Genomic DNA, 25,566 nt, shown 5'->3' on the forward strand with positions numbered 1-25,566 from the left:
CTGCTCCCTGCTGGCAAACGCCGTTCAGTTAGAGGGACCCCCACTGCGGCTCTTCGTCCCCATCACCCGACAGTGACGTGGGCCACCACCCAGCAGCATCCGAGCTCAGGCCCACACCACGGCCAGAGGAAGCGAGCGCCCAGTGAGGACGCGCTCCACCACCAGGGTACGGAGCAGCGCGCCACGGGGAGCCGGTGGACAGCGACCGCCTGGTGTACCCAGGGCAGTGCGACACGCGGTCAGGGCTGGGCGCTGCAGAGACCCCGGGCCCTCAGGCGGCCACCGGCACCAGGGCTCGCCTGAGGGCTGGCAGCGCTTCCTGAATCCTGGGCTTGTTTCCTTCTATGGAACGCTCCCTTGACACTGCTTCCTGGGAAATTCACTTTCTCTTCTCAAACTACGGGACAGGTTCCAGCCTGAGGAGTCACAGGAGGAAGGAAGGAGACAGCACCCACACCGCAGGCCTTCGCCATGTTCCCTGGGGAGCAGGCGGGACCCGAGCTTCCTGACCAGCCAAGGCCTGCAAACGATTTGTAGAACGACTGACGCTCGTGGCTCAGAAGAGAGTGCTGTCTCCTGCGTGTGTGGGGCTCCTGTTGACTGTAGTCAACAGTCTGGGCACCACTCCCCTTTGTGCCCCGTGGCCCAAGCGGCCTGAGTGCAGTGACTGTGCGCCAACACCAGGGGCAGCGCGGTCCCCACATACTCAGGAGCCGGCCCTGAAAGTGCCCATGAGCTCCAACGCCAGGGAGCACGCGCACGGTGACCTGCCACGGGGCTGCCGTCACCCTGGGCCCTTCGATGGTGACACAATCTTTAACTTCACCGGCAGTTTTCGATCGTACATTGGCTGCTCACCTAGCATGTGAGCACTCGAGTGAGCCCCCAGCTTGCTGGCCACCCTGAGCCCCGCCCTCCCCAGCGCAGGTTCTCCCGGCTGCGCAGGAGCCGCAGGGGCCTCGCACAGGGTGTGGGTCCGGGAGCCGTTGGCAAGTCACTCAGCAGGGCAGACGTGACACGGAGCTTTCCCGCTGACTCTGGCAGTGGAAACCCCGTGAAAAAGCAGAGCCAGCCATGCCAGGTGAGCCCACAGAAAGCCGTGAGCAGTGGTGCTAAGGCGCAGGCGTGCGCAGGGACCAGGGAGCTGCACAGCCCGCTGCTCAGGAGACGGGCCGCTCAGGCCGGACCAGCCCGACGGCACGGGCGGCGTTCACACGCTCATAGGGCACCCACCCTCCTGGCTGGGCTGCTGGCGGGAAGTGCCAGCTGCGGCCACGCCCAGGGTGCCGGGTGAGGGGCCTGCGATCCACCGGCCTAAGCAAGCGGCTGCTGCTCACGGCGTCACCTCTGGGCAGCCTGGCACTTTCAAGTGAGACAAAATGGGAGCCACTTTCAACTTCTGTACAAATCTGTCAGTGACGAGATCGGAAAGGCCTCAGAACTCTCTGGAATTCCTGAACAGGTGTTTCCAGATGCGGTCCCAGGGCTGTAAGGGCTCCCAGCTGACCGGGACCAGCCTCTGGGTGACTCTGGGCTGCTCCAAGGCCCGGAGGCCGGTGCTTGGACCTGCTGCCCATCATAGCCCCTGGCCCCTGAGATGTGGCCGGTGCGACCCAAGAACTGAGCTTTTAATTTTCCTTAATTTTAATGAAATGTAACAGAAGTCCAAGAGTCGTAAGTGACTAGGCACACTGGGAGCCGGGACTGGAGACCAGTGGGTGTCAATCTTCCATCTCTCACATCTGCTAAAAAAGAGTATTTCTTTAGCAGAAGCCATTCTAGTGAGGCTTTAAAAAATAAAATGTCTTGCCGAAACTGGTTTGGCTCAGTGGATAGAGCATCGGCCTGCGGACTGAAAGGTCCCAGGTTCGATTCCAGTCAAGGGCATGTACCTGGGTTGCGGGCACATCCCCGGTGGGAGATGTGCAGGAGGCAGCTGATCGATGTTTCTCTCTCATCGATGTTTCTAACTCTCTATCTCTCTCCCTTCCTTTCTGTAAAAAATCAATAAAATATATTAAAAAAAAATAAAAAAAAATAAAATGTCGTAATCAGTAAAGAACATAAAAACAAAATGCACACTCTAACTACAGACACTAGATAAAAATAAAGTTTAGACTAGACTCGTAGGTTTTTTCCCAGGGAGTTGTCTTGGAAATCCCGCAGAGAAAACCACCAGTGAGGGGATGTCCTCACGGAGTCCGGATGGAGCTGAGTCCAGGCCGCGCGGGCGCTGCAGAGCGGGAGGTGCGGGGGCACTCACTCACCTGGCGTCGGCCTCGCTGTAGTACTCTCTCGCCACGATGTCCTCAAACAGTTCCCCGCCCGTCACTCTGTGAGAGAGGAAACATTAGGTGGCTATGGATCTGCACCACACTCATGAGAATTTTGTGTTATTTGAAAATTACTATAAAAAAGTGTTTTAAAACTGTAAGCATTGCCATTTCCTAGCGGTCGGTCTACATAACCTACATGCTCCTCTCCCGCCTATGACTGTGTCACCAGACCCTGAGGACACCACGCTTCACACCATCAGTCACTCAGGACTCATCTACGGGAAGCGCTGCTGGAGACTCCGATGCAGCTCCCCCATAGTGAGTGTGGGGGTGGGAGAGTGTCGGGCTGTTGTCTCAGCGCCGGAGGACGGCCTGTCAAGGCGGCAGAGGGATGCGCAGCCAGCCTGCCTGAGGGCTCCTCGCCGTCTGGGATGGACATGCCTGTGGCCAGAGGTGGCCTTGCAAGATCAGAGCCGGCTGGGAGCTGGGCCGTGCCGACGGCCGGTTCTCTCAGGCCCCGGGTTTGCCAGGGATCGAAGACGGCTTCAGGCCATGTCCCGGGAGGCGATGGTGGTGACAGGCCAGGAGTGGGCCTGCACCCCCTTCGAGGACTCCCCTCATCCCCAGCTGGACTCCGTTCCTCAGGGAGCTCACTCACACCCTGGGCTCCGGGCTCCCGACAGGACGGGGTGAGGGGGTAGGGGGGACGGGGGAACCTGGAGGCGCTGCTTCTCCAGGGCCCACAGGCGACTGGTTTGGGCTAGAATCCTCCAAAATCTCTGGCTTGGGTTTCTTTCTTTCCCCTAAAACAGCATGGTTTTAAATTTCAAAGTTATAGTGTGATAGGGAATTTTAAAGCTATGGAGGTGCACCAAGCGCTCCCCTCTCTCGACACCGATATCACCCTCTGGCATAGATGTACTTCACGCGCATCCCTTTAGCTTGCTCATCTGTGAACACGGACACTTCCCTCCGCGCAAAGACACAAAGAAAACACACTGTCCTCACCCAGTGGGTGGGGCGACAGGCACATTAGGCCACTGTGACTTCCTTCCACAGGAGTCGGGGCCCTGCCTCCTGTCGGAAGCCTTTCCAGTTGAAATAAGCCACGGAAGTCCATGTGTGCGCGCCCTCAGACACTCACCTCTTTCTTAGGTAGAACTGCTGGGCTGAGCGAAGCCACATTTGAAATTTGGGGCAAACCTCCACGTTGCCAAGGGGCCACCTCATCACATGGCGGCTCCTGGCGCCCACCCAGTGCGGGTCCCCTGGGGAGAAGCCCCTCCCACCCGGGTGAATTCCTGCCGCCAGGCGGTGGGCCCTGCTCAGCACTGAGCAGCCGCTCCCCCGACTGTGACCCGGAGGGAGTCCTGGGTCATGACCGCTGTCCCAGGCTGCCGCCCTCTGTCCACCCTTCCCGTGGCGAGGACACGGAGCTGTGCCGAGCTGCCCTGTGACGGCGCTCTCAGTGCACTCAGCATGACTGACAGCCGCCAGGGGGAACAGAGGTTGGCAATAAAGCGTCCAGGTGTGAACTGAAGGGAATACATTTGCATTAAGGAAAGATTGCAAATCAGTATCATACCTTGTTCTGAATAAAAATACAGAGAACCGTACATTTTTAGAGCTTTCATCCAAAATGTAATTTATGTCAACGGCCTGATTTAGCCGGAGAGACCTCGGAGGGAATCGGGGTCCCACACACAGGCGCACGTCACAACCAGCACAGTGAAACCCTGTCACAGACCCCGAGTCAGAGCCGGAGGCCCGCTTCCCCACCGCGCACAGGCGTGCAGGCTGACTTCCAGCCAGACGCTGCCCCCCCCACACCGAGCCATCACTAGGTGCCCCCGCCCCACCCCCGCCCAGGGGGCGCAAACTCCCGGGAATGGGCTTTCCTGCTGAGGTCGGAGGAAAACCGCAGGACTCTTGGCCCGATCGCTGACCTGATAAATGTCGAACATGCTCACAAATGCGGACACTGTGCATGAGAACATGAATCCAGCCATCCACTCACCACAATGGATATGAGAATTCCAGAAGGTTCCTAGCCGCTTCCGCCAGGAAACCCTCCATCAACAGCACAGGGCGTGATCCACAGGTGGGAGCCTCACTGCTCCAGGTCAGAACAACCAGGCTTCGCACAGCAGCTCTGGCAGCTCCACAAGCCACGGGACGGCCTCCCTCCCTCCGGCAGGCACCTCTCTGGCTATCAGTCCTCTCTGGGCCATCTGTCTGTCTGTGTCTCAGTCTTCTCAGGGCCGTCTGTCTGTCTGTCTCAGTCTTCTCTGGGCCGTCTGTCTGTCTGTCTGTCTGTCTCAGTCCTCTCTGGGTTGTCTGTGTCAGTCCTCTCTGGCCGTCTGTCTGTCTGTGTCAGTCCTCTCTGGGCCGTCTGTCTGTCTGTCTGTGTCAGTCCTCTCTGGCCGTCCGTCTGTCTGTGTCAGTCCTCTCTGGCCGTCTGTGTAAGCGGTAAGCTCTGCCCAGTCCTTACCTGGTTCACGCTAATTTAACAAAATTAAAACCTCGGCTGGCCTTGCCTCGCTCGCAGGTCCTGAGGGGTGAGGGGCAGTTGGACGTTACGGTGCAGTTTCTGTGTGAAATCTTCCACCAGAAACCCTACCCGTTTTTCAAGGAGGAGATTTTCATGGAGCGAAACGGAGCCGGTGCAGCTGCTCCAACCCCTGCTCTCTCCTCCCCGTCCCAGGACCCTGGTGAGATGCCGTCTTATTTTCCAGAACAAGGAGTGCTCGCCTTTCCATTTGTTCTATGTGAGACCAGACACCACGACCGAGTCATTAAACAGGTTTCCCTCCGATCTCCTGGACAGATCTCGCCACTTGCAACAGCGGCAGAAAATGGCGACTCCGACCACGGTGACCCTGTGCCTGGGTTTGGTTCTGTCACTCTCGGGAGGCCAGTCCACCCGGCGGGGAGCCGGAACAGACGTGGTCTTCACAGCGGGCTCACGCCATCGTGGACATACGCCAACCTGTGCCCAGCCGCACGTCAGGCTGCTCTAAGACAACACCTCTCTGGTTAGACAAGGTCAGATCAACTGATGCAGAAAAAACACCTGACAAAACTCAATGCCCATCCTGCTAATAAGGCTCAGCAAACTAGGAACGGAAGGGACCCTCCTCCACTCGATTAAAAAAATCTACGAAATACGTAATATTACACTTCATAGTGAGGAGGTGGATGCTGTCCCACCAAGATCAGAACGAGGCAGGGTGTCCTCTCTCGCCCTGGAACCCTAGACAACAGAGGGAATGAAGTGTACGCATTGGCAGGAAAGAATACAGTGGTGTCTGCGCACAGATGACTGATTCTCTGAGATGCAGAAAACCCTACAGATCGACAATCAAACTTCCGGAGCTAAGCCATCACGACAAGCTGCAGGTACGACGTTAACATCTGACAGCCTACTGACTTCTCATAGAGTACAAGTAGGCAAGTGAAATTAAAACACTTGCCCATCTACATCCCACTTCCCAGAAAGGAGATACTTGGATGTACTTGGATACTTTCCATGGAAGCGCCACATGGAAAAACTGCACAGCGCTGGCGAAGATCTCGCAGAAAAGCTACGCGAATGGAGAGATTTCCATGTCAGTCATCAGGAAGACTTGCTTTTGTCCAGGTGCCAGCTCTCAACAACCCAATCTGTAAATTCAGCACAACTCCAACCAAGGTCTCCAGTCACCTGTGGAGACGGAGACACTGATCCTGAAGTTTGTATGTGAGGGGCCAAGACCCAGAAGAGCCCGCACAGACCAGGAGGAGAAGCTACAGTAATGGAGAGCATGGGATTGGTGAGAGAATGGACAGACACCGTGGGACAGAACGGAGCCTAGAACACAGCCAGCCCACCTCTGACACAGGAGCGAAGACCATGTACTCAACCAACGGTGCTGGAGCCACTGGACAGCCACGTGCAAAACATGAATCTAGACACAGACCTCACACCTGTCACAACAATGAACTTCAAGTGGATCAGAGCCCGAAATGTGAAATGCAAAACCATGAAACTGCTGGGAGACAGCATAAGGGAATATGTAGACGACCCTGGGTTTGGCGATGACTTTCAGATACAACATCAAAGGCACAACCCATGAAAATAAATCACTGAAAAGCTGAACTTGATTAAAAGTAGAAACTTTCGCTCTCCCAAAGTCAATGTCAACGCGAGGATTTGCAGAGATCTCGTGAAGGGCTATCGAAGAGGACAAGAAGCTTAAAGCTCCACACCAAAGATAAACAGTCTGATTAAAAAATGGGCAAAAGACCCAAAGAGAGACCTCACCAAAGGAGACACACCGATGGCAGGTGAGCTGCCCAGGGCAGGCAAATGGAGGCAGAGAGCGGCACGCCTGTCACACGCACAGGCCGGGGCCGCCCCCAGGGCGGGGTGCGGAGCAGCAGGAGGCTCACTGCCCGTGGGCACGCACATGGCGCAGCCCCTGGGGAGGTGGTGCGGTGCCTTCTTACACAACTACACACACTCATAAGGCCCAGCAACCATGCTCCTTGGTATTTACCCAAAGGAGCTGAAAACTATGTCAACACAAACACTGCACGCAGGTATTTACACGCAGCTTTATTCAGTTGCCAAATCTGAAAGCAGCCAAGATTACGCCAGGCAGTTTTAAGAGGAATGAAATTTGCTCTGAATAGTAGGCACAGGACACTGAGAAGACCACGCTGGCCCTGGACCTGTGACAAGCGGGGAGCACGCAGGGAGCTGTGCACAGGGCCCAGGAGGCATCGCCAGCACGAGAAGAGCTGCACTAAGCAGCACGGGGACCAGCGCCTGGGCAGCCCAGAGGTGCTCGCAGACGGGGTGGGGGGGTGGGGTGGGGGGCTGGTCCGCCTGTGGTGAGCTTGCTGACTGTGGCTGCGCACCCAGTGCCCCAGCAGGGGAAGGAAGCAGGCGCCTGGCATGGGGGCTCCCTTGCTGTCCTCCAGGGAGCTCGCCTGCAGGCCGGGCACGGAGTCTGTGCTCTCAGGACAAAGGACAGCCCCAGACGTCACTCTGCCTGCCGCAACCTCGGCCCGACACCCTGCAACCGTGCTCACGCTTTTCCGTGCAGGTCTGCCTTTCTGAGTGTGAGAGCTCTGAAGAGGGAAGGCGTCTGATGCCCTTCAGTCCCGACATCACCAACACAACTACCAGCTCCCGGCCAAACGGTGTGGTTTGGAAAAGTATTTTTAATATTATGACATAATTTCAAAATCCATGGACATGAAAAATATACATAAGTATAAAGCAAGCCCAGCCTTCCAGCGGCACAGCTGCGCTAAGCGGGGCGGGCAGCACGGCCGCACGAGCTCCTGGATCCGTGGCACCGGGACATGTTCAGAACCACGGCTTCCTGAGCGTCAGGCACAGTGCCGTCCGCGTGTGGGCACCACCGTGCACCGCGAATAGGATTTCTTACCTGGAGAACACCAACGCTCAGAACAGAGGGAGAGAGAAGCACTTCACGTACCGGATGGGCTTTTGCTGGGGAGTGGGGGGCAGAGGGAAGTTCTTTTGAAGATGTAATAATGGCATTTTCCCCTAACAGTTTAGAATCCTGACAGTTTCTAGTATTTAAACAGGACACCAGGAGCCCCACTGATTCTACCGGAAATCTCCAATTGATGCGAGTGGCCCAGTGGCCCCCGGGACAGGACAGGACAGGACAAGGGAGACAGAGACAGCTCCCACCTGCTCTACCGCTCGCCATGTAAGGAAAGACCGGCTCAGAGACAAGGTCGAGTTCAATGGCCGGCCCTGGGGAGCGTGAGCCGGAAACGCAAGCCTTGCTCTGGGTCAGCCCTCTCTCTATCGCCTCCTCCGTTCCCAGGGAGGTGGCACATGTCGCCCGGCGCTGTCTCACCTGGTGCGATGGCTCCACGTGGGCGTTCCCTCCCCTGCAGGGGCCACCCCTTCTCTGACACGTCAGTCAGACGCCTCCTGGCGAGGCTCTGCCCCTGGGACCCCAGGCCTCACTCCATGGAGCTCAGGGAGCCCGGGCGCTGGTCCCGGAGGGCCGCTCTGCGTGAACACCCCCCCCCCCCCCCCCCCCCCACGGCTGCGGCGAGGACACCTGCGCTCTGCTGCAGCCTTTCCCCTGGTCCCCGGTCCCCCTGCAGAGCGGCTGCTAACGCTGCACAGACACCCAACAAGCCTGCCCATTAAACTGCAGATGACGCGACTTTTCCACAGACCCACAGCCCTCGGGTTGCTTTTCAGGAAAGAAAGGTGTCCACCAGGAACACTCAGCGCACCTACAAACAGACCTGCACTCAGTCCGTCACGGCTGCCGGGCCGGGGTGTGGGAGCCCCGCCAGCCCCCCCGGGAGGCGGCCACAGGGCCCTGGAGGGAGGCGAGCTGCTGCCTCCCCTTGGAACTGATGGCACGGTGACTCCAGCTTCCCCAGAGGGCACTCACGGACCTGAAGACCACACTTTCCTTACCGACACTGAAACATGTTCTCATGAGGCACTTACTCCCCTCTTCACAGGACGCCACTGCCACCCTCAGATGATTTAGAGGAATTACACATTTATGTTTTTTAAAAACTGATTTCAGGGAGGAAGGGGGGGAGAGGGGGGGAGAGAGAGAGAGAGAGAGAGAGAGAGAGAGAGAGAGAGAGAGAGAGAAATGATCAGAGAGAATCATTGAACGGCTGCCTCTTGCATGCCTGCAACCCGGGCATGTGCCCTGACCGGGAATTGAACCGTGACCTCCTGGTTCATAGTCTGACGCTCACCACTGAGTGCTGGCCGGGCTGAAGCAAGTTTTTAAAAGAGAAAGGACGTCATGAGAGAAGGGACCTGGAGAAGCAGGAAGGGAGGACAGGTCACGGGAAAAGCAAACAGGAGCTGAGAAAGGATGAGCAGGTGGGACTGGGGCCAGGAGTGATGGCGCCAGTGCCTGCACATATGGGGCTTCAGCCTGTCCCCTGCACACGCGTCACCCACATGCTGGCCGCCCACCCAACAGGCCATGCTGCCGCTCGGAACTGAGCATCGTGTGACCAGCTCCCGGGCCTACGACCAGCCCGGCCTCACGCTGGGTCAGAGCCCCGGGAAGATAGGCCTTTGCCAGTCTCGGCTCAGACATGGGCATGACAAGCAGGGCTAACCCAGGACGAACACAGCTTCTCAGGACAGGGGAGGAAGCGGATGAAATACATGCCATGAGCTAATGCTCCCATTTCTCCATCAGGGGAGGCTGAGCCAGAGGACACGCCCACCTACGAGAGAGGACGGACAGACAGACAGACCTGGGTTCCTCAGTGACGGCACCGAAGGGCTGCATGAACCAAACCTACACCCACTGCCCTTCAGGCTCATCCTATGAAAGAGCCTTTCTTTTCTGTTCCCCACACGTCACGGTAACAGCCAGAGACGAGCCAGGCTGTGCGTTTCCTGTGACGGCACAGCTGCTCCTCCCTGGGTCCTCAGGCGGGTCTGCCTTCCTTTCTCTGGGTCCTCAGGCGGGTCTGCCTTCCTTTCTGTGTCTCAGATAAAGGAGGAGGCACTGGACATCGCTCAGCAGGAAGCTTTGTCTGCTGAGGACACACTTTCCAAGGACGTTGCTCCGAGGAGTGAAACGGTGACGTCAAGTGACAGGAGCATGCCTGCCGTGGGGTCAGACTGACTTCCAGGACGTGTGTTCTCTGAAGCCCCTCCCGCCACGTGATGGTCTGTGTCACCACGTCCTGTCCAGCCAGAGCTGACTGCTCCCAGGCCCTGCCACCCTCAGGCACGCACAGAGCCTCGGCCTATAGACCCCGCCGCCCGTCACCCTTGGCACTCCCCTTCCTCTTGCAGCGACCAATCCTGGCCGATGACAAGCGGGGGTTTTTCTGGGTAGAAGCCGGGTTTTCAGCTTTGACTCCTAAGAAGAACGCGAGGCAGTGTCCTGTCCTGGGCAGCCCCGCGTGTGGGTGAGAGGGGAGGGCAGCCCCGCATGTGGGGACAGGGGAGGGCAGCCCCGTGTGTGGGTGAGAGGGGAGGGCAGCCCCGTGTGTGGGTGAGAGAGGAGGGCAGCCCCGAGTGTGGGGACAGGATAGGGGAGGGCAGCCCTGCATGTGGGGACAGGGGAGGGCAGCCCCGAGTGTGGGTGAGAGGGGAGGGCAGCCCTGCGTGTGGGGACAGGATAGGGGAGGGCAGCCCTGCATGTGGGGACAGGGGAGGGCAGCCCCGCGTGTGGGTGAGAGAGGAGGGCAGCCCCGAGTGTGGGGACAGGACAGGGGAGGGCAGCCCCGCGTGTGGGGACAGGGGAGGGCAGCCCCGCGTGTGGGTGAGAGAGGAGGGCAGCCCCGAGTGTGGGGACAGGACAGGGGAGGGCAGCCCCGCGTGTGGGGACAGGGGAGGGCAGCCCCGCGTGTGGGTGAGAGGGGAGGGCAGCCCCGCGTGTGGGTGAGAGAGGAGGGCAGCCCCGCGTGTGGGGACAGGGGAGGGCAGCCCCGCGTGTGGGGGACAGGACAGGGGAGGGCAGCCCCGCGTGGAGACAGGGGAGGGCAGCCCTGTGTGTGGGGACAGGGGAGGGCAGCCCCGCGTGTGGGGACAGGACAGGGGAGGGCAGCCCCGCGTGTGGGGACAGGGGAGGGCAGCCCCGCGTGTGGGTGAGAGGGGAGGGCAGCCCAGCGTGTGGGGACAGGACAGGGGAGGGCAGCCCCGAGTGGAGACAGGGGACCTGCGCGTCTGGGAGCACAGCCAGGAGCAGGGCCGGCAGCTGAGTCTGAGGTGCTGTGACCCCGAGTGAACCAGCCGCGGGGCCCTTGCTTGACGCTCCTTTTTATACAAAATGACAAGTGCGCACATTCAGGCCTGCGGGGCGACCCCCGGGAAGCTGCACTGGGGATGCCGTCACAGTGCAACCCCAGGCCACAGCCGTCACCGAGGGCCACTCCCCTCGGCCCGGGGAGCTGGGCTGACTGTTCCTGACGGGTGGTGATGTGGAGGGCAGCCCGGGACAGTGGTTGTCAGGCCAGGAGGTACTCACAGGTCGAACACCAGGTAGTGGAAGCCCTCCTCCGAGATGCTGTCGTGCAGCCGCACTGGGGAGAGAGAGAAGGCAGTGTTACAGGTGCGGGCGGCCCCAGCTCCTCCCTGCCCAGCACCCTGCCCAGCGCGGGGCTCACACAAGCCACGCGGGAGGGTCGGCCCCTTCATGCTAACTGTGTGGTCACAGTCAGACGAACTGGCTTGTAATGACGTGGTGCCTGCCCTGACGGACGGCTAGAAGGTGAAGGAGGGGAGTGACCCAGGCTGCTGGTGAGGACCGACCAGTGGAAGGAGTTACAACATCTGCCATGGCTCCAGACTGCCCCCTCCTCCCCCCAGGCCACGCTGTCCACACCAGCCAGGGCCTCCCCTGAGCCTGCACCCGCAACAGGCTGACAGGACCACTGTGCGAGGCTTGCTCTATTTTTAACACTCCGGTGTGGGGTGAATTTCCCGCCAAAATATAAGATGGCGCGGGCAATTATTTAGGTTTCCCGCGCAAAATCAGGGATTTTTATGATACCTATTACCCCAATGGGTATGAAACGGTTCGCATACGCAGGTAGGTATCTTTGTGAACGGCAAACAAACAAATATTTGGTAATACGCAGTTACAATCGGCCCGAGTTTACACGTTTCCCGCACTCCACCGCAAATCTATATGAACCGAGTTAAGACGGCTCCCGCGGAGTACGCGCAATTCACGCGAGCCGACTTAACTCGTTTCCCCCACTCCAAGTGTTAACCCTCCCCCGAGGATATGTGCTTTTCATTGATTCTATGGCGGAAGGGAGGGGAGGAGAGAAACACCCCTCAGCTGCCTCCCGCATGCACCCCGACCAGGATCACCCCGCACCTGGTACGTGCCTCGCCTGGAACTGGCCCGAGCCCCTGTGCGCAGGACGATGCTCTGCCCACTGAGTACTGGCCGGGATGGTGAGAGTCTGGTCGGGGGTCTCTGCCTCTGCGCCCCTTTCCTGGGGAACCCCAACACAGCACTCCCTGGCCAACCTGTCTAATCTCAGGTCACTTACCAAGTTAGAAGCCAAAAATGTGCATAAAATAATCGACTAGCTCCTCACACTAGCACGGCCTCAAGGCTCCAGGGGCGAGGCTTTTACTGACAACAGCCAGAGCACACAGAGAGCACTCGGCGCCTCCCGAGCCTCTGCAGTTAACACGTGAGAACTCACACAACGTGCCCCACAGAGGCCAGCCTCCTGATGACACAACTGCCTGGGTGGCCAGGCCGTCGCTGGCGGCTGCAGGGGCAGGAGGAGCGGCCGCCTCGTGGGACCTGCTTCTGAGCAGTCAGGACCGGACACGATGCACCACGGCCCGTCCTTAGCATGTTCCCCACGCAGTGATGGCTGCCACGTGGGAAACGCGGACTCAAGAGAACCATGAACTGTCACACCGACTACCACCGCCTGTGAGGGACTTCGCAGCACCATGCTCCTCCCAGGCTCAGACCCAATGCAAAGCCATCCTTTAATTCATTTTTTTGGGGTTTGTTTTGTTAATCCTCACAGAGGACTTTTTCCCATTGCTTTTCAGAGAGTTGGACAGAAGGAAGGGGTTCGGGGGTAGAGATAGAGAGAGAAAGAGAAACATTGATGTGAGGGAGACACATTGACTAGGTGCCTCCTGCACATGCTCCAACCAGGGGCGGGAGTGAACCTGTAACCCAGGAAGGTGCCCTTGGCCGGGAATCAAACCTGCGACCCTTCGGTGTGCGGCTGGCACTAACCACTGGACAACACCGGCCAGGGCCGAAGTCCATTCCTGGAGTCCAATGCCAAGCCCTTCAGACATCATCCTGGCCGGCTACTGAACCTTTCCAACCCCCTCCCCAGGAATTTCTCCAAGGCAGAGACCCGCCCCCCCTGCCAGATGATCCCTTGGAAAGTGGGCGTCTGTCCTAGCAGGGGGACGGCTCAGAACGTAGGGAATGGGGGGGGCCGCCTGGACGTGTGGGCAGCATCGCTTGCTTGCACTACCGGCTGAGCTTCCTTCAGTTCCTGGAATTCCTTCTCACCCACAGACCAAACGGGAACCATGTTTCAAAAGCCCGGGATGCTTGGCGCTCCCCCGCCCCCCTCCCCCCGTCTCTCTGTGCACCCACTCCCCACGCAGCAGGTGCAGCCTCCTGGGGTGGAGGGGGGCCTCTCCCACCTGCACGTGAGACGCCGGCTGCCACTGTCCACACCGGGGTGGGGAGCCTGGTTTCTGCCGAGGGCCGTCCGGGCATCGATCACATCCGCTGCGGGCCACACACTTACACGTTTAGACCTGCGCCCGCTACACGTGGTCCAACAATTAACTCGCCCTAATGCCTCGGCAGGGCCAGACCGACTGACTCTGCGGACCTCCCACAGCCCGTGGGCTGACGTTCCCACCCCCCTGCTTGCTCCCAGGCTCGGCCGGGGGGAGCTGGGCGAGCAGGCACTGCCTTTTCTGAGAGCCTCGCAGTCCTCACGGGCGGACGAGCGGGGGAGCAGTGTCTGCTTCGGTGAGCCGAGCGGTGGGAGAGTGAGGTGGACTCCAGGCTACAAAGCCGAGTAAGTCTCCCTGTGTGCCTGGGTAGGAGCCGCTGGTGGCTCCCGCGGCCGGGCCCAGGGTGCAGAGCGAGCAGGGCACACGGCACTACTGGGGGCTGGGACTACGTCTGCTTGTGTCGGGGGCACACGTTCCTCAGTCCGACAACCACTGCTGCCCTAACGGGGAACAGCCGTCCTTTGCGGGGGATGAATCTGAACAAGTCCAGCTGCTCAGAGGCATCCCGGTGACCAGACCCCGTTTCCGGTTCAAACCAGTCTCAGGGAGGCACCCGCCAGCCAGCGCAGGGCAGTGATTAGACAAGCCACTTGCCAAGCTCCTGCCTCCCACAATTCCAGATCGTCCCACGTCCTGCGGCGTCGGGCAGGCGAGGCCGACCGAGAGGACCATGTCAGGACAGCAGAAACCCAGCGCATCTTTACGGGGAAACACGTGCACATTTCTCCCTGCTCCTCTGACCCTGCCTCCTTCCAGAAACCCTGGATGTGTTTCGTGTGCTAATCCAACCAGGAAACCCAGTCTCCACACAGGGGCCCCACCAGCCCGGCCCTGACCCCCACCGTGGCTCCTGTCTCAGCTGGCCTTCCACTGGGGCGGGGTCTCGGCTGGACAGGTGTGGCCCCCCCTCCTGAGACCAGGGCTGGGGCGGGGTCTCAGCTGGACAGAGCCCCAGCGCCACCTCCGGGCAACACTCCTCCCAGGGAGCGTGCGGAGGAGACTTAAGCTCTTTCATGGGAATCTGTAAGCACGTTTTGGAGACTGGGCCTCAGTTCTCCCATGAACAGCAGCACATCGTCACTGGAGGCATCACATTCCTCTTCAGTCCCTGCACGGCTGCCCTCTCCCAGGCTAAGGACAGTGGAGAACAATGCCCCCAGGTAATCACGCCAGCAATCCCATGTAGAAATGTGTTTTCTGTCACTATGACGACGTCCGGGGGCCTCCCGGCCAGGCCTCCCTGGGCCGTGGTGCTCTCCTAGCCAGTGCTCGGGGACAAGCCAGCCCCTGTGGCCTCCACTCGTCCGCCGGCTACAGTCCCTGCCCCGCTCTGATGCCCCCACTCTGGATTCCTGGTCCCGCGTGGCGCTGAAGCACAGCGTGGCGCCAGGACTCACCGCAGGACGTCTCCACTAGCTCAGCTCACACGCTGTCCCTGCCGCCTCGCAGCCTCGCGGCCGCTGTGCACTTAGGGACACTGACAGCGCGCCCACACGTGCTATGGATACATTAGCCAGCCGCTCGCCACAGAGGCAGAACCGTGGGCTAAACAGACGGCGGTCTGAGAGCTGACACGCTGTGTCACCGCCCTGAGCTCAGCTGGCCGCCCCGGCCACCAGGGCTGCCCCCGGGTCTGATCCCAGCCCCCACTTGGAAGTGGCCCGAGGGCTGATGTGCTCACAGACGAATGTGAGTGAGCAGTGAACGCCCGGATACGTGTCTGCGAATCCTGAGGACTGACTGTGTGCATCCCTCCCCACTTCCCGGGTCCTGGCTCCAGCTCTCCATCATCGGACGCAGTGCCATTGCGGCGTCAACACACAGTGCGGCAGGGCGAGGGGCAGCCGCTGGGGGCGTCTATGACATGAAGCTTTCTGACACAGTCTCCTCAGGTCAGTCCACCGGAGGCTCCGTTCTCCAACACAATGCCCCTAAGTATCCCACTCACCACACCACAGACAGTGACAGGGCCAGCTGCACACGCCACAGGCCGTGTGCTGGCCCCACACCAGCACATATGACAGGCCGCGTGCTGGCCCCCACGGACCAGCACACATGACAGGACTCATGCTGGGCCCACACCAGCACATACAACAGGACACGTGCTGGCCCCAAACCAGCACATACAACAGGACTCATGCTGACCCCACACCAGCACACATGACAGGACTCATATTGACCCCACACCAGCACATACGACAGGACACGTGCTGGGCCCCATGGACCAGCACGTACAACAGGACACGTGCTGGGCCCCATGGACCAGCACACACGACAGGACTCATGCTGACCCCACACCAGCACATACGACAGGACTCATGCTGACCCCACACCAGCACACACGACAGGACTCATGCTGACCCCACACCAGCACATACGACAGGACACGTGCTGGGCCCCCATGGACCAGCACATACAACAGGACACGTGCTGGGCCCCACGGACCAGCACACACGACAGGACTCACGCTGACCCCACACCAGCACACACGACAGGACTCATGCTGACCCCACACCAGCACATATAACAGGACTCATGCTGACCCCACACCAGCACACACGACAGGGACTCACGCTGACCCCACGGACCAGCACACACGACAGGACTCATGCTGACCCCACACCAGCACACACGACAGGACTCATGCTGACCCCACGGACCAGCACACACGACAGGACTCATGCTGACCCCACACCAGCACACACGACAGGACTCATGCATACCCCACACCAGCACATACGACAGGACTCATGCTGACCCCACACCAGCACATACGACAGGACTCATGCTGACCCCACACCAGTACATACGACAGGACTCATGCAGACCCCACACCAGCACATACGACACGACTCATGCTGACCCCACACCAGCACATACGACAGGACTCATGCTGACCCCACACCAGCACATACGACAGGACTCATGCAGACCCCACACCAGCACATATGACAGGACTCATGCTGGGCCCACACCAGCACATACGACAGGACTCATGCTGACCCCACACCAGCACATACGACAGGACTCATGCTGACCCCACACCAGCACATATGACAGGATTCATGATGACCCCACAGCAGCACACACGACAGGACTCATATTGACCTCACACCAGCACATATGACAGGATTCATGATGACCCCACACCAGCATACAAAGTGCCGGCACCCTGGTGGGACCGTCTGCACCATCGTCAACTGTAAAAACGAAACACGACTCAAAACAACAGTAAGAATTGGCTTTTCAGGGAACGACAGCTGACACTAACTGATAAAAGGGAGTTTACAGCCTTTTAACCTTTTTAGTAAGAAACGACTCAGCAAAAGCACCTTCTGTGGAACACACACCTGAGCAACGTCCACACACGCAGCGGACAACGCTCCGGCCCACGCGTAACCGCCACGCACACCTCTCCCGTCGTCCGCCCCGTGTCCAGGTCTCTGCCGTGCCCGCAACTGGCCACGGAGTCCCGTCCACACACAGCGCCAGGGCCCAGCGCTGGGCACTTTGTGAGCAAGGGCTCCCCCCTCCACGCTCCTTCGCTGGAAATACACGTCCTAGAAGTTCCCTGTTGTCAACATCACATTCGCAGTGAAAACGAAGGATTGAAAAGCAAACTCTCTGCCTGCCGCTGTCCCCGCCCTTTCAAGCCAGTCTCTGCACCCCTCACGGGAGGCTGTGTGGCTCCGAGGCTTGGACAGGCGCACACGTGACAGGAGCGTGCGGGAGCCTGGCCGCCAGGGCGCGCACGCAGCACGTGACCCGCCTCCCCTCTCCCCGCCCATCCGTCCCACTCAGTCACTGCCCAGAGCATCGCTTGCTGGTCACAGATATGACGCTTCTCTCCAGGGACCAGTGTTCCCGCAGAGGGACGGAGGGGAGAGAAGGGAGCAGACGGACCAGCGTCTTGCTCCTCAGTGTGTCTGCAAGGCTGCTGCCCGGAGCCTCACCAACACGCAGCTGTCTCCTGTCCTGGCCTCCTGGGTCCGCTCGTGACACGCAGGGCACCATTAACATTTGCTCAGTCCGGCCCTCAGGGCTAGAACTGGAAGTGTGAGGGCACGCCACCTGTGCCAAGGCCTCCATCAAACTGGGCCTGGCTGGGAAGCTCATGGCGAAGCTTCCAGGGAAAAGTCCCCACACCAGGGCCCAGAACCAGCTTGCGGAGAGCTGCCTGTGCCTGCACCGTGACACCAACTGGAGGGCCTGGAGGGCCTGGAGGAGGGCCCCGCCCCGTGGGAGAGGACGCGGGTCTGGGTGCCACCCACCGGCTGGACCTGGGGCAGATCAAAGCCTGGACACTAAGCAACTTAGGAGGAAACTGAAAAGCAGCTGAGCGATGTCAGACCCAAAGGCGGGGTCCTTCCCAGCTTGATCGGGAAGGTGGCACGTGGCAGAGCCCACGGCTCCTCAGAGCCACCGAGTCCAGGCTGCGCTGTCCTGGGGTCGGGAGGGGTCCATCCCCACGCGAGAGCTGGTCGCGGCTCCTGCAGCCCCTGCGCTGGAGGAAGAGATGCTGCTTTGTCTGCAGAGACCGGCCAGGGGAGCCAGCCACACAGCTGCAGAGTGGGTGCCGCTGAGGAACACACGGAGGAGGGAGCCAGGTCAGTATGAAGGCGGTAAACGCGGGCAGTAAAGGGTCCCTGTTAGGAGTTTCAGAGGCTGCAAAGCTGTTTGTACAAAAACACATTTAGAAAGTGACCTGCTTCCTGTGCGGGCGTCTGTCTGCCGTGTCCTGGGCACCAGCCGAGGGCGTCCCCCCCGCGCAGGTGGGTGTCTCCACGCCCAGGCTGTCACCAGAGTGGCCACAGTCATGTAGCTCTTAGGGCCCAGACTTTCAAAGGATGTGACTGAAGCAGTCTGACACGGACACGCTGCACGTGTGGGGAGAGGGCGGAAGTGTGGACGACAGGGCGTCACCTGCAGCTGCATTTGTGGGAATCGGACGTGCATTCGGTTTACCAGACACAACAAGTCGCGCTTCCGGTCGTTGCTGCGGTGGCATCTCCAAAACAGCAGCCGCCACCAAGGTGTAAGCGGTCCCTGAGAGTGGAGCCGCGCGTCAGCACAGGCGGGAGCAGCGCGTCCCCCTCACTGGTCAGTGCAGCGAGGTCCCAGCTGCGGGCATGGGACTGCCAACCGGACGCGCGCACCAAGCCTGCAGCCTCACCGCATGGAGGACACTACCGGACGCCGAGCTGTTACTGCCATGGTAAGTCAGGTTAAAGGGGAGTCATGGAACAGCTGGGACGGCAGGGGTGCACTTGTGTCAGACTATTTCTGGAGTGTGGGGAAGCACGGGGCTTGGTTGGAGAGTCTGTGAGGAGTCTCCGAAAGGCGGGGGCCTTTGGGGGGCCCTTGCCGAAGGCAGCAGCCCCTGCCTTGACTTTTCCAAACAAGTCCGAGCCCCTGGGTGTTTTGCTGGAGTCTCTATGTTTAGTCTTTAGACCCGACCTTGTAGAAGCATGTACTTTCTCAAGGATACTTACCCTGCTAATATTTCTATAAATCTAGATACTCTATGGAGTTCTATAAATGATGTGGAATCTTGTCTTTTTTGCAAAACACAATATTCCACAATATTATAACACTAGAGGCCCAGTGCACGAAATCTGTGCATGGGCAGGGTCCCTAGGCCTGGCCAGTGATCGGGGCTGATCAAGGCCTTCCGGCTGCCGGCAGGGGCCTTCCTCCGGCAGGGGCCTTCCTCCGGCTGCGGCCTTCCTTTGTTCCATGCTGCCCCCTGGTGGTCAGCGCACATCATAGCGAGCAATTTAACTCCCGTTCTCCCAGTCGAACTCCCAAGGGGACAATTTGCATAATATGCAAATCGAATGACCAGTGGAATGACCAGCAGAATGACCGGTTGCTATAATGCACACTGACCACCAGGGGGCAGACGCTCAATGCAGGAGCTGCCCCTAGCCCACAGGCCCTGACCAGCGGCAGTGGGGGGTGGGGCTGGCAAGGGGGTGGCACCAGGCCAGCCAAGGTGGGTGTGAGCGGGGCCCCCCGATCACCCTGCCGGTCGCCCCACAGATCAGCCCTGATCGCCGGCCAGGCCTAGAGACCCTACCTGTGCACAAATTTCATGCACCGGGACTCTAGTTAGTTATAAATGAAAGCATATTAGAATTTATTTAACATGCATATATAATAGAATATAATTATTATTCTCTTATTTGATAGAGCTTCCCATATACCTTAAGTATAAAATTGTCCTTCATAAGGAGAGAAAGCAAATCTTAAAATTAAAACCCTGGGAAGGTGGACAAATATATTATTTATTATTATTAAACAGTATAATGTAATCTACTCATTTAAAGTAATCAAATTCCTGATTAACATAACACAATAATTTTAATAATATATATAAAACCTTTGCTTCCTAGGCAAATACAGGAAAAACCCTTTTTTCCTTACTTTCAGAAATAGGCGCATTTTCCCAATGGAAATCATACTGACATTCATAAGAAGCTAAACAGATAGTGAATTCCTTAGCAGAGAAACAATTCCCTGGAACCTGGGAACCCCAAGCGGCTCCAATGGCTTCCTGTACAGTCACTCTCCTTTTCTTACTCTAAGTTTTCAAGGGTCCGTCGCGTTCCATTGCATTCCTGGCTCCTCACATGGGGCATCGCTGTGCCAGGACTGACCGGCAGACCCTGAGCGAAGATGAATGGATGACTCTGACACACGTTTCTGTGAGAGAGAGGCTAAGGGGCTGCTTGGCTATCGCCACCAAGTAGCCCCATTCACCTGCCTCCTTTGGCTTTTATTGTAACAACAGCTTAAACTCAGATTAACCTCTAGACCAGTGGTTCTCAACCTGTGGCTCGCGACCCATTTGGCGGTTGAACGACCCTTTCACAGGGGTCGCCTAAGACCATCCTGCATATCAGATATTTACATTACGATTCATCACAGTAGCAACATGACAGTTATGAAGTAGCAACAAAAATAATTTTATGGTTGGGTCACAACATGAGGAACTGTATTTAAAGGGCCAGAAGGTTGAGAACCGCTGCTCTAGACACAATCCACAGGGTTAAGCGTCCTTGAGAAAGCACATGCTTCTACAGGTCGGGTCTAAAGACTAAACGTAGAGACTCCAGCAAAACACCGGGGGCTCGGACTTCTTTGGAAAAGTCAAGGCAGGGGCTGCCACCTTCGGCAAGGGCCCCCCAGAGGCCCCGGACCTTTCAGAGCCTCCTCCTTGCAGACTCTCCAACCAAGCACCGCGCTTCCCCACATGGAGAAAGTCTTTGTTTTTTAAAGACGGACAGAGAGCACAAGCAGAAAGCAGAGAGCGATGTGGGCGGAGTCCTGCAGACCCAGCATCCCATCCAGAACACGGCCCCCCGCAGCGGACATGGTATTCCAGCCGCCCGTCTTCCCTCCCTGTTCTGACCCTCGGCATGTCCAGTAGGCTCCCGGCTGTGCCCACTGCCCGTCTGGCTGCCCCCAGGCGTCTGGGAGGCTGGAGAAGGAACCTGAGGTGATGGAAGGGCACCCGTGTGGACGAGGAGTCGGCGAGAGGGTGCGTCAATGCATCACTCCAACAGGAGAGGAAAAACGCCCCCCCACCCACGAGAGGACACCCGCCCAACACCAGCAGTGCCCATCCCAGGCCTGCCACTTGTCTGCCGGTCAACGCTGCCCTCAGAGGCGGCACCGGGAGACCCAGCTTCCCTGGGACTCCCAGGGGCCTGTTGTTCAAGAGCCACACGGCCTGTGTCCACAGACGCTGCACACACTCCGAGCACCGAGGTGTGCCCGCACTTCCTCGACGGCCGGCCCTGACTCCCTCCTGTGCCCCCACAGAGACGCGCTGAGGCCCGGGGTGTGGGGTCCATCCTCTTCCCGACACACACTGGGCCCTGCCTTCACCCTCACACGGGGTGCACAGCACGGCCCCGGGCCGCAGAGCCAGGAGTGGGGTCCCCTCTTCACAGGCACCTAGGCAGAGGGCGCCCAGCCCCACGGCGGCACCACCTGCGCCTCCCAGGCCTGAGGTGAGGAAGAGGGTCCGGCCCAGGGCCCCCGACACCTCCCTGGCCACGTCGGCCTCGCGCTCCGGAATGCAGCCCAGACCCAAACCCAACGTGTGCGCACGACTGTCCTGGTGCCGCCTGGACCCTGCACTGCTGGGAAGGCGAGCAGGCAGGTCCCTCAAGCGCCAAGAACACCACGCGGGAAACGGTGCGTGAGGCGTGCAGCTGTGATGGGCCCCACACAGAGCCCGAGCCCCAACCATCAGGCGGTCTTGGTGTTTGCTTTACCGACTTCGTTCCCAAAAAGCCGGGTGGCTGCCGGTTGGGGTGCTGTCCCTACACTGAAAGGTTGTGGGTTCGGTCCTGGGTCAGGGCGTGTACCGGAGGCAACTGACGGATATTTCTTTTTCTCCCTTCCTCTCTCTTCTAAAACCAATAAAAAAAAGTATCATTGGTTGAGGATTAAGAAACATCTTTCTAAAGGAAAAGGAACTTATTCTGCAAAGGCGGGTGGGCTGTGGCCGAGGCGGGTGGGCTGTGGCCGGCCTGGGCTCTGAGGCAGGCGGTGCTCTTCAGAGCGTGTGCTGAGCCCCTGGCTCAGGCGCGAGGACAGAAAGCGACGCACCCTGCTCTGCCTTCTCCCTTCCTGCCCTCAGGTCGGTCTGAATGTGAGAGTGAGAACCCCACGGTGGAGGGGTGCCTGCAGCGGGGACCCAGGGGGACAGGGCTCTGCCCCTCCGTCCTGACCACTGGCCCAGCCCACAGGCTGCTCAAGATGCGGAGCCTCTCCCGGCTGCAGCTGGCAGCTCCCATGGTCTCGCCCTGACAGCCACCGAACGTCCGACGTCGTCCAACTGCCGTCCTGACCTCTCCACGTGGAAGTCTGACTGGCATTTTGCAATCCATGTGCTAAGGGGGAACCCTCGCCTTGCGTCACGACACCAGCCCACATGCCTGTCTCCCGCCAGCTCCATCCTTGCGGCTCCTTGGACTTCTCCTGGCCCTTGACAGCAGGACCGTACACTGGCTCCGCCTGCAAACACCCAACCAGACCACAGCCGCCCAGCAGGCCTCCGACACAGCGGCCAGAGGGACCCTCTCAAAGCACAGGACCCCTGGACTCCCCCCCAGACGGCCCGCAGCCCCTAGCTGTCCACGCGGCCACCACCACCACATGCCACAGACTCGGGCTCACACAGCAGCGCCCCTCAGTCTGGGGCCCGCTTCTGGGGAGGCTCTCTTCCAGGCTCGAGATGGCCACCCTCTCACCCCACCCTCGGAGGGAGAGGGCCTCAGGTCTCCTCCTCGTATGAGGGCTCAGGCCCCCCGTGGGCCTCACCCTTGGGAGTGGGCTTCAGCGTGAACGCAGCACGGGCTCCCCAGGCGGGAAGCAAGGCCCTCCCACCATCAGCCCCACCCGCTCTGGGGCCTCACACACAGCTCCAGGCCTGCAGGGCACACCCGCCACCCCTCGGCCTGTGCCCTCACTCCCTGCGGGACCCTGGAGTGCAGGCAGGACCAGGCCAGGGGAGGGCAGCTGCTGCTGTGTCTGGAGGGCCCGGCCTGGCAGGGCCTCACAAGCCTTTGCTAACAGGAAGGAATGAGCGTGCTGCAGCGGAGGCCGCGGGAAGTGCAGCTCGGCCATGAGTTCCCTGCGACCTTGAAACAGTCCTATATCCAAACTGGAGCAGATCCTCAGTATTGTGCCTTGTTTCTCAAAATAACATAACAAGACCCGTCCAGGGGAAAGAAGCCGAGCGAGAGTGAGCTATAAAAGGGAAGTATTTAGAGTCATGGGCAAGTCATCACCCCCGCGCCCTTATCTTCCTCCCGGTTTCGCTCAGTTTGGTTTCAGAACCTCCCGGGAGCTCAGTGCGTCTTTTGTTTTGGTCTGGGTGCCACAGGAAGCCTCCAGAGGCTTAGGAACAGGGTGTCTGCCAGGGAGGTGGGCCAGGCAGGGCTCCCAGCAGACGCCTGCCACCCGGGGCCGTGGAGGCCGTGGCCCAGTGCGTGAGCAGGCGTGACTGCCATGCCACCTCCTGTGCTCCATGCCATGACCACTGGGCGGGGGTCTTGAAGATAAACTGCGAGGGCGGCCCCCAGGGCCGAGGACCTCGGCGTAGGGGAGTCTGGGACATAAATGGGTCACGTGGCACCCTGTGCAGAGAGTGAGCAGCAGCCCCACAGGCAAGCCCCGTGCCCCACATGCGGACCCCAGAGCACACCCAGGTGCCACGGAAGGCAAGGCTGTCGTCAGGGGAGGGTGAGAGAAGGACCACTCCCCACCCAGGAGTGTAAGGGAAGGCACCAGGCGAAGACAGAAGCCGGGACACTACGCTGGGAGGAAGGGGTGGGTGTGGCAGGGAGCAGAGCACCATCAGCAGGGAGAGGAGGCTGTGCGTCAGGACACAGAATTTAGCCTGCAGCTCGCCAGGCAGGGCTGCAGAGGCTGACAGCTGCATGGCGACTCTAAAGGCCGCATCTCAGAAGCAGAGCGAGGAAGCGAGGGAAGGGAGGCGAGGGAGCCTGGCTTGATACCAGGGCAGAGCAGGGGACTTAAAATCCATTTGGGCCACTGAAGGGAGGAACTGCTGGTGACTAAGGTGTCAGGAACCGAGGACAGGGGACACCAGGTTCTGGCTCAGCTGGCTGTGAGGCGAGGCGGGAGCCCAGCAGAGGGGCAGGTTGGGGTGGGGCTGGTGGAACCGGGTGAGAGCCAGGTCCCCTTATCAGAGCGTCACTGCTGCGCACAGCGGCTGCTCCAGCAAATGTGGTGAATGCAGGGAAGGTGAGTGCAGAGCAACAGGTGGGGATGCGCTTCCCCGCGATGCCGGCAGATTAGAGGGCAGGGCCCGGGAGGGCGTCTCTGATGAAGGAGGAACCCAGGTGCCAGTCACAGCGCCGGCAGGTGACTCACACTCTCACTGCAGAGTCGGGCGAGGCCGAGTGGAGGTTCCTGGGACCGAGTCAGCAGGAGGGATGGGTCCTGGACCAGCCAGTGCCACTGGGAGCCCGAGGGCGGAGTGGGGACTGGGAACCCTGCCCCTTCTTGGAGCTCCGTGCCCTGCTTGCGGGCTCACCTAAAAGGCTCATGGCCCTGACAATGTGGAGAGGACCGCCCGCTGTGCTGAACCGACTTGTTCCATGATTTGGGGGCAGCACTGTCCCCCCAAACGTGGCCCCTGAGACAGGTGGCTCTGCCCCGTATCTGCAGAGCACCCGCAGGCGGCACGAGCCTCTCCCTGACCCGCTCCGGCACGGCCGGGTGCTGGCTCGGAGCGGACGTCCTCACTCCCGCACAAGTGGGCGGGGGCGCTGGTCACATCAGAGCCGCACTCAGACCAGGGCTGGGATCGTGTGGTCTGGCCCTGCCAAGGCCACCGCAGGTGGGACTGACATCCGGGGGCTTCCTTCCTGCGACACACATTATATTAGGTGAGTTCTACTGAGCGGACGATGTGGTAATGTGATAAACACCCATGGCCCTGGCAGGACAAGGGCTCCCTGGCCCCGGGCACAGCTGCCAGCCAGCCCGGCTCCCAGCAGGAAGTGGGGACAGGGCCCGCAGACAGACCGGGACTTTGGAATCAAACAAAGGCTCTGACTCCGGCCCCACCCTCGGTAAACTGTCCCCGCCCAAGCCGCTTCCTGCCTGCAGGGCACAGGGCGGCACAGGGCGGCTCAGTGCTTATCACGCCGACTCCGAAACAGGACGTCCGTGCCCAGAGTTCCTGGGAAGGAGAGCAGATACCAGGCAGGGTGTGGACGCCTGGGCCAGCGGGTTATCACACCTGAGGCTCCACCTGTCCTGGGTGTGTTCCTGCTCCCAACGAAGGGGACAGGAGGCAGGTGATGGCCGAGCGGAACAGAAGGCTTCGCCCAGGTTGGTAACAGCACCCAAGCACAAGGCCTCTGTGCCCGTGTCCGTGGAAACCTTATCAGAATCGCCTGGGGTGTGTGACTTAATAAATTAATAAACGTCAAAGCAAGAAAACCAACAACGAGCAGTGGC

General features: G+C 59.6%; 1 protein-coding gene across 5 annotated transcripts in view; it reads right to left on the reverse strand.

Moving 5' to 3' along the window:
* The window catches only part of CAMK2D (calcium/calmodulin dependent protein kinase II delta), a 145,900-nt gene that overhangs the window by 40,173 nt on the left and 80,161 nt on the right, over nt 1-25,566 (reverse strand). For all 5 annotated transcript variants that reach the window (XM_070416878.1, XM_070416877.1, XM_070416875.1 and 2 more), the window contains exons 4-5: nt 11,279-11,333; nt 2,268-2,333 (exon numbers count right to left, since the gene is read on the reverse strand). In XM_070416878.1, coding sequence (XP_070272979.1) covers nt 2,268-2,333; nt 11,279-11,333 — 121 coding nt within the window. The remainder of the gene's footprint in view (nt 1-2,267; nt 2,334-11,278; nt 11,334-25,566) is intronic.

This window comes from Myotis yumanensis, unplaced genomic scaffold (assembly GCF_028538775.1).
Source record: "Myotis yumanensis isolate MYYU_CA2020_CCGP unplaced genomic scaffold, mMyoYum1.0.hap1 SCAF_5, whole genome shotgun sequence".
Taxonomy (NCBI): domain Eukaryota; kingdom Metazoa; phylum Chordata; class Mammalia; order Chiroptera; family Vespertilionidae; genus Myotis; species Myotis yumanensis.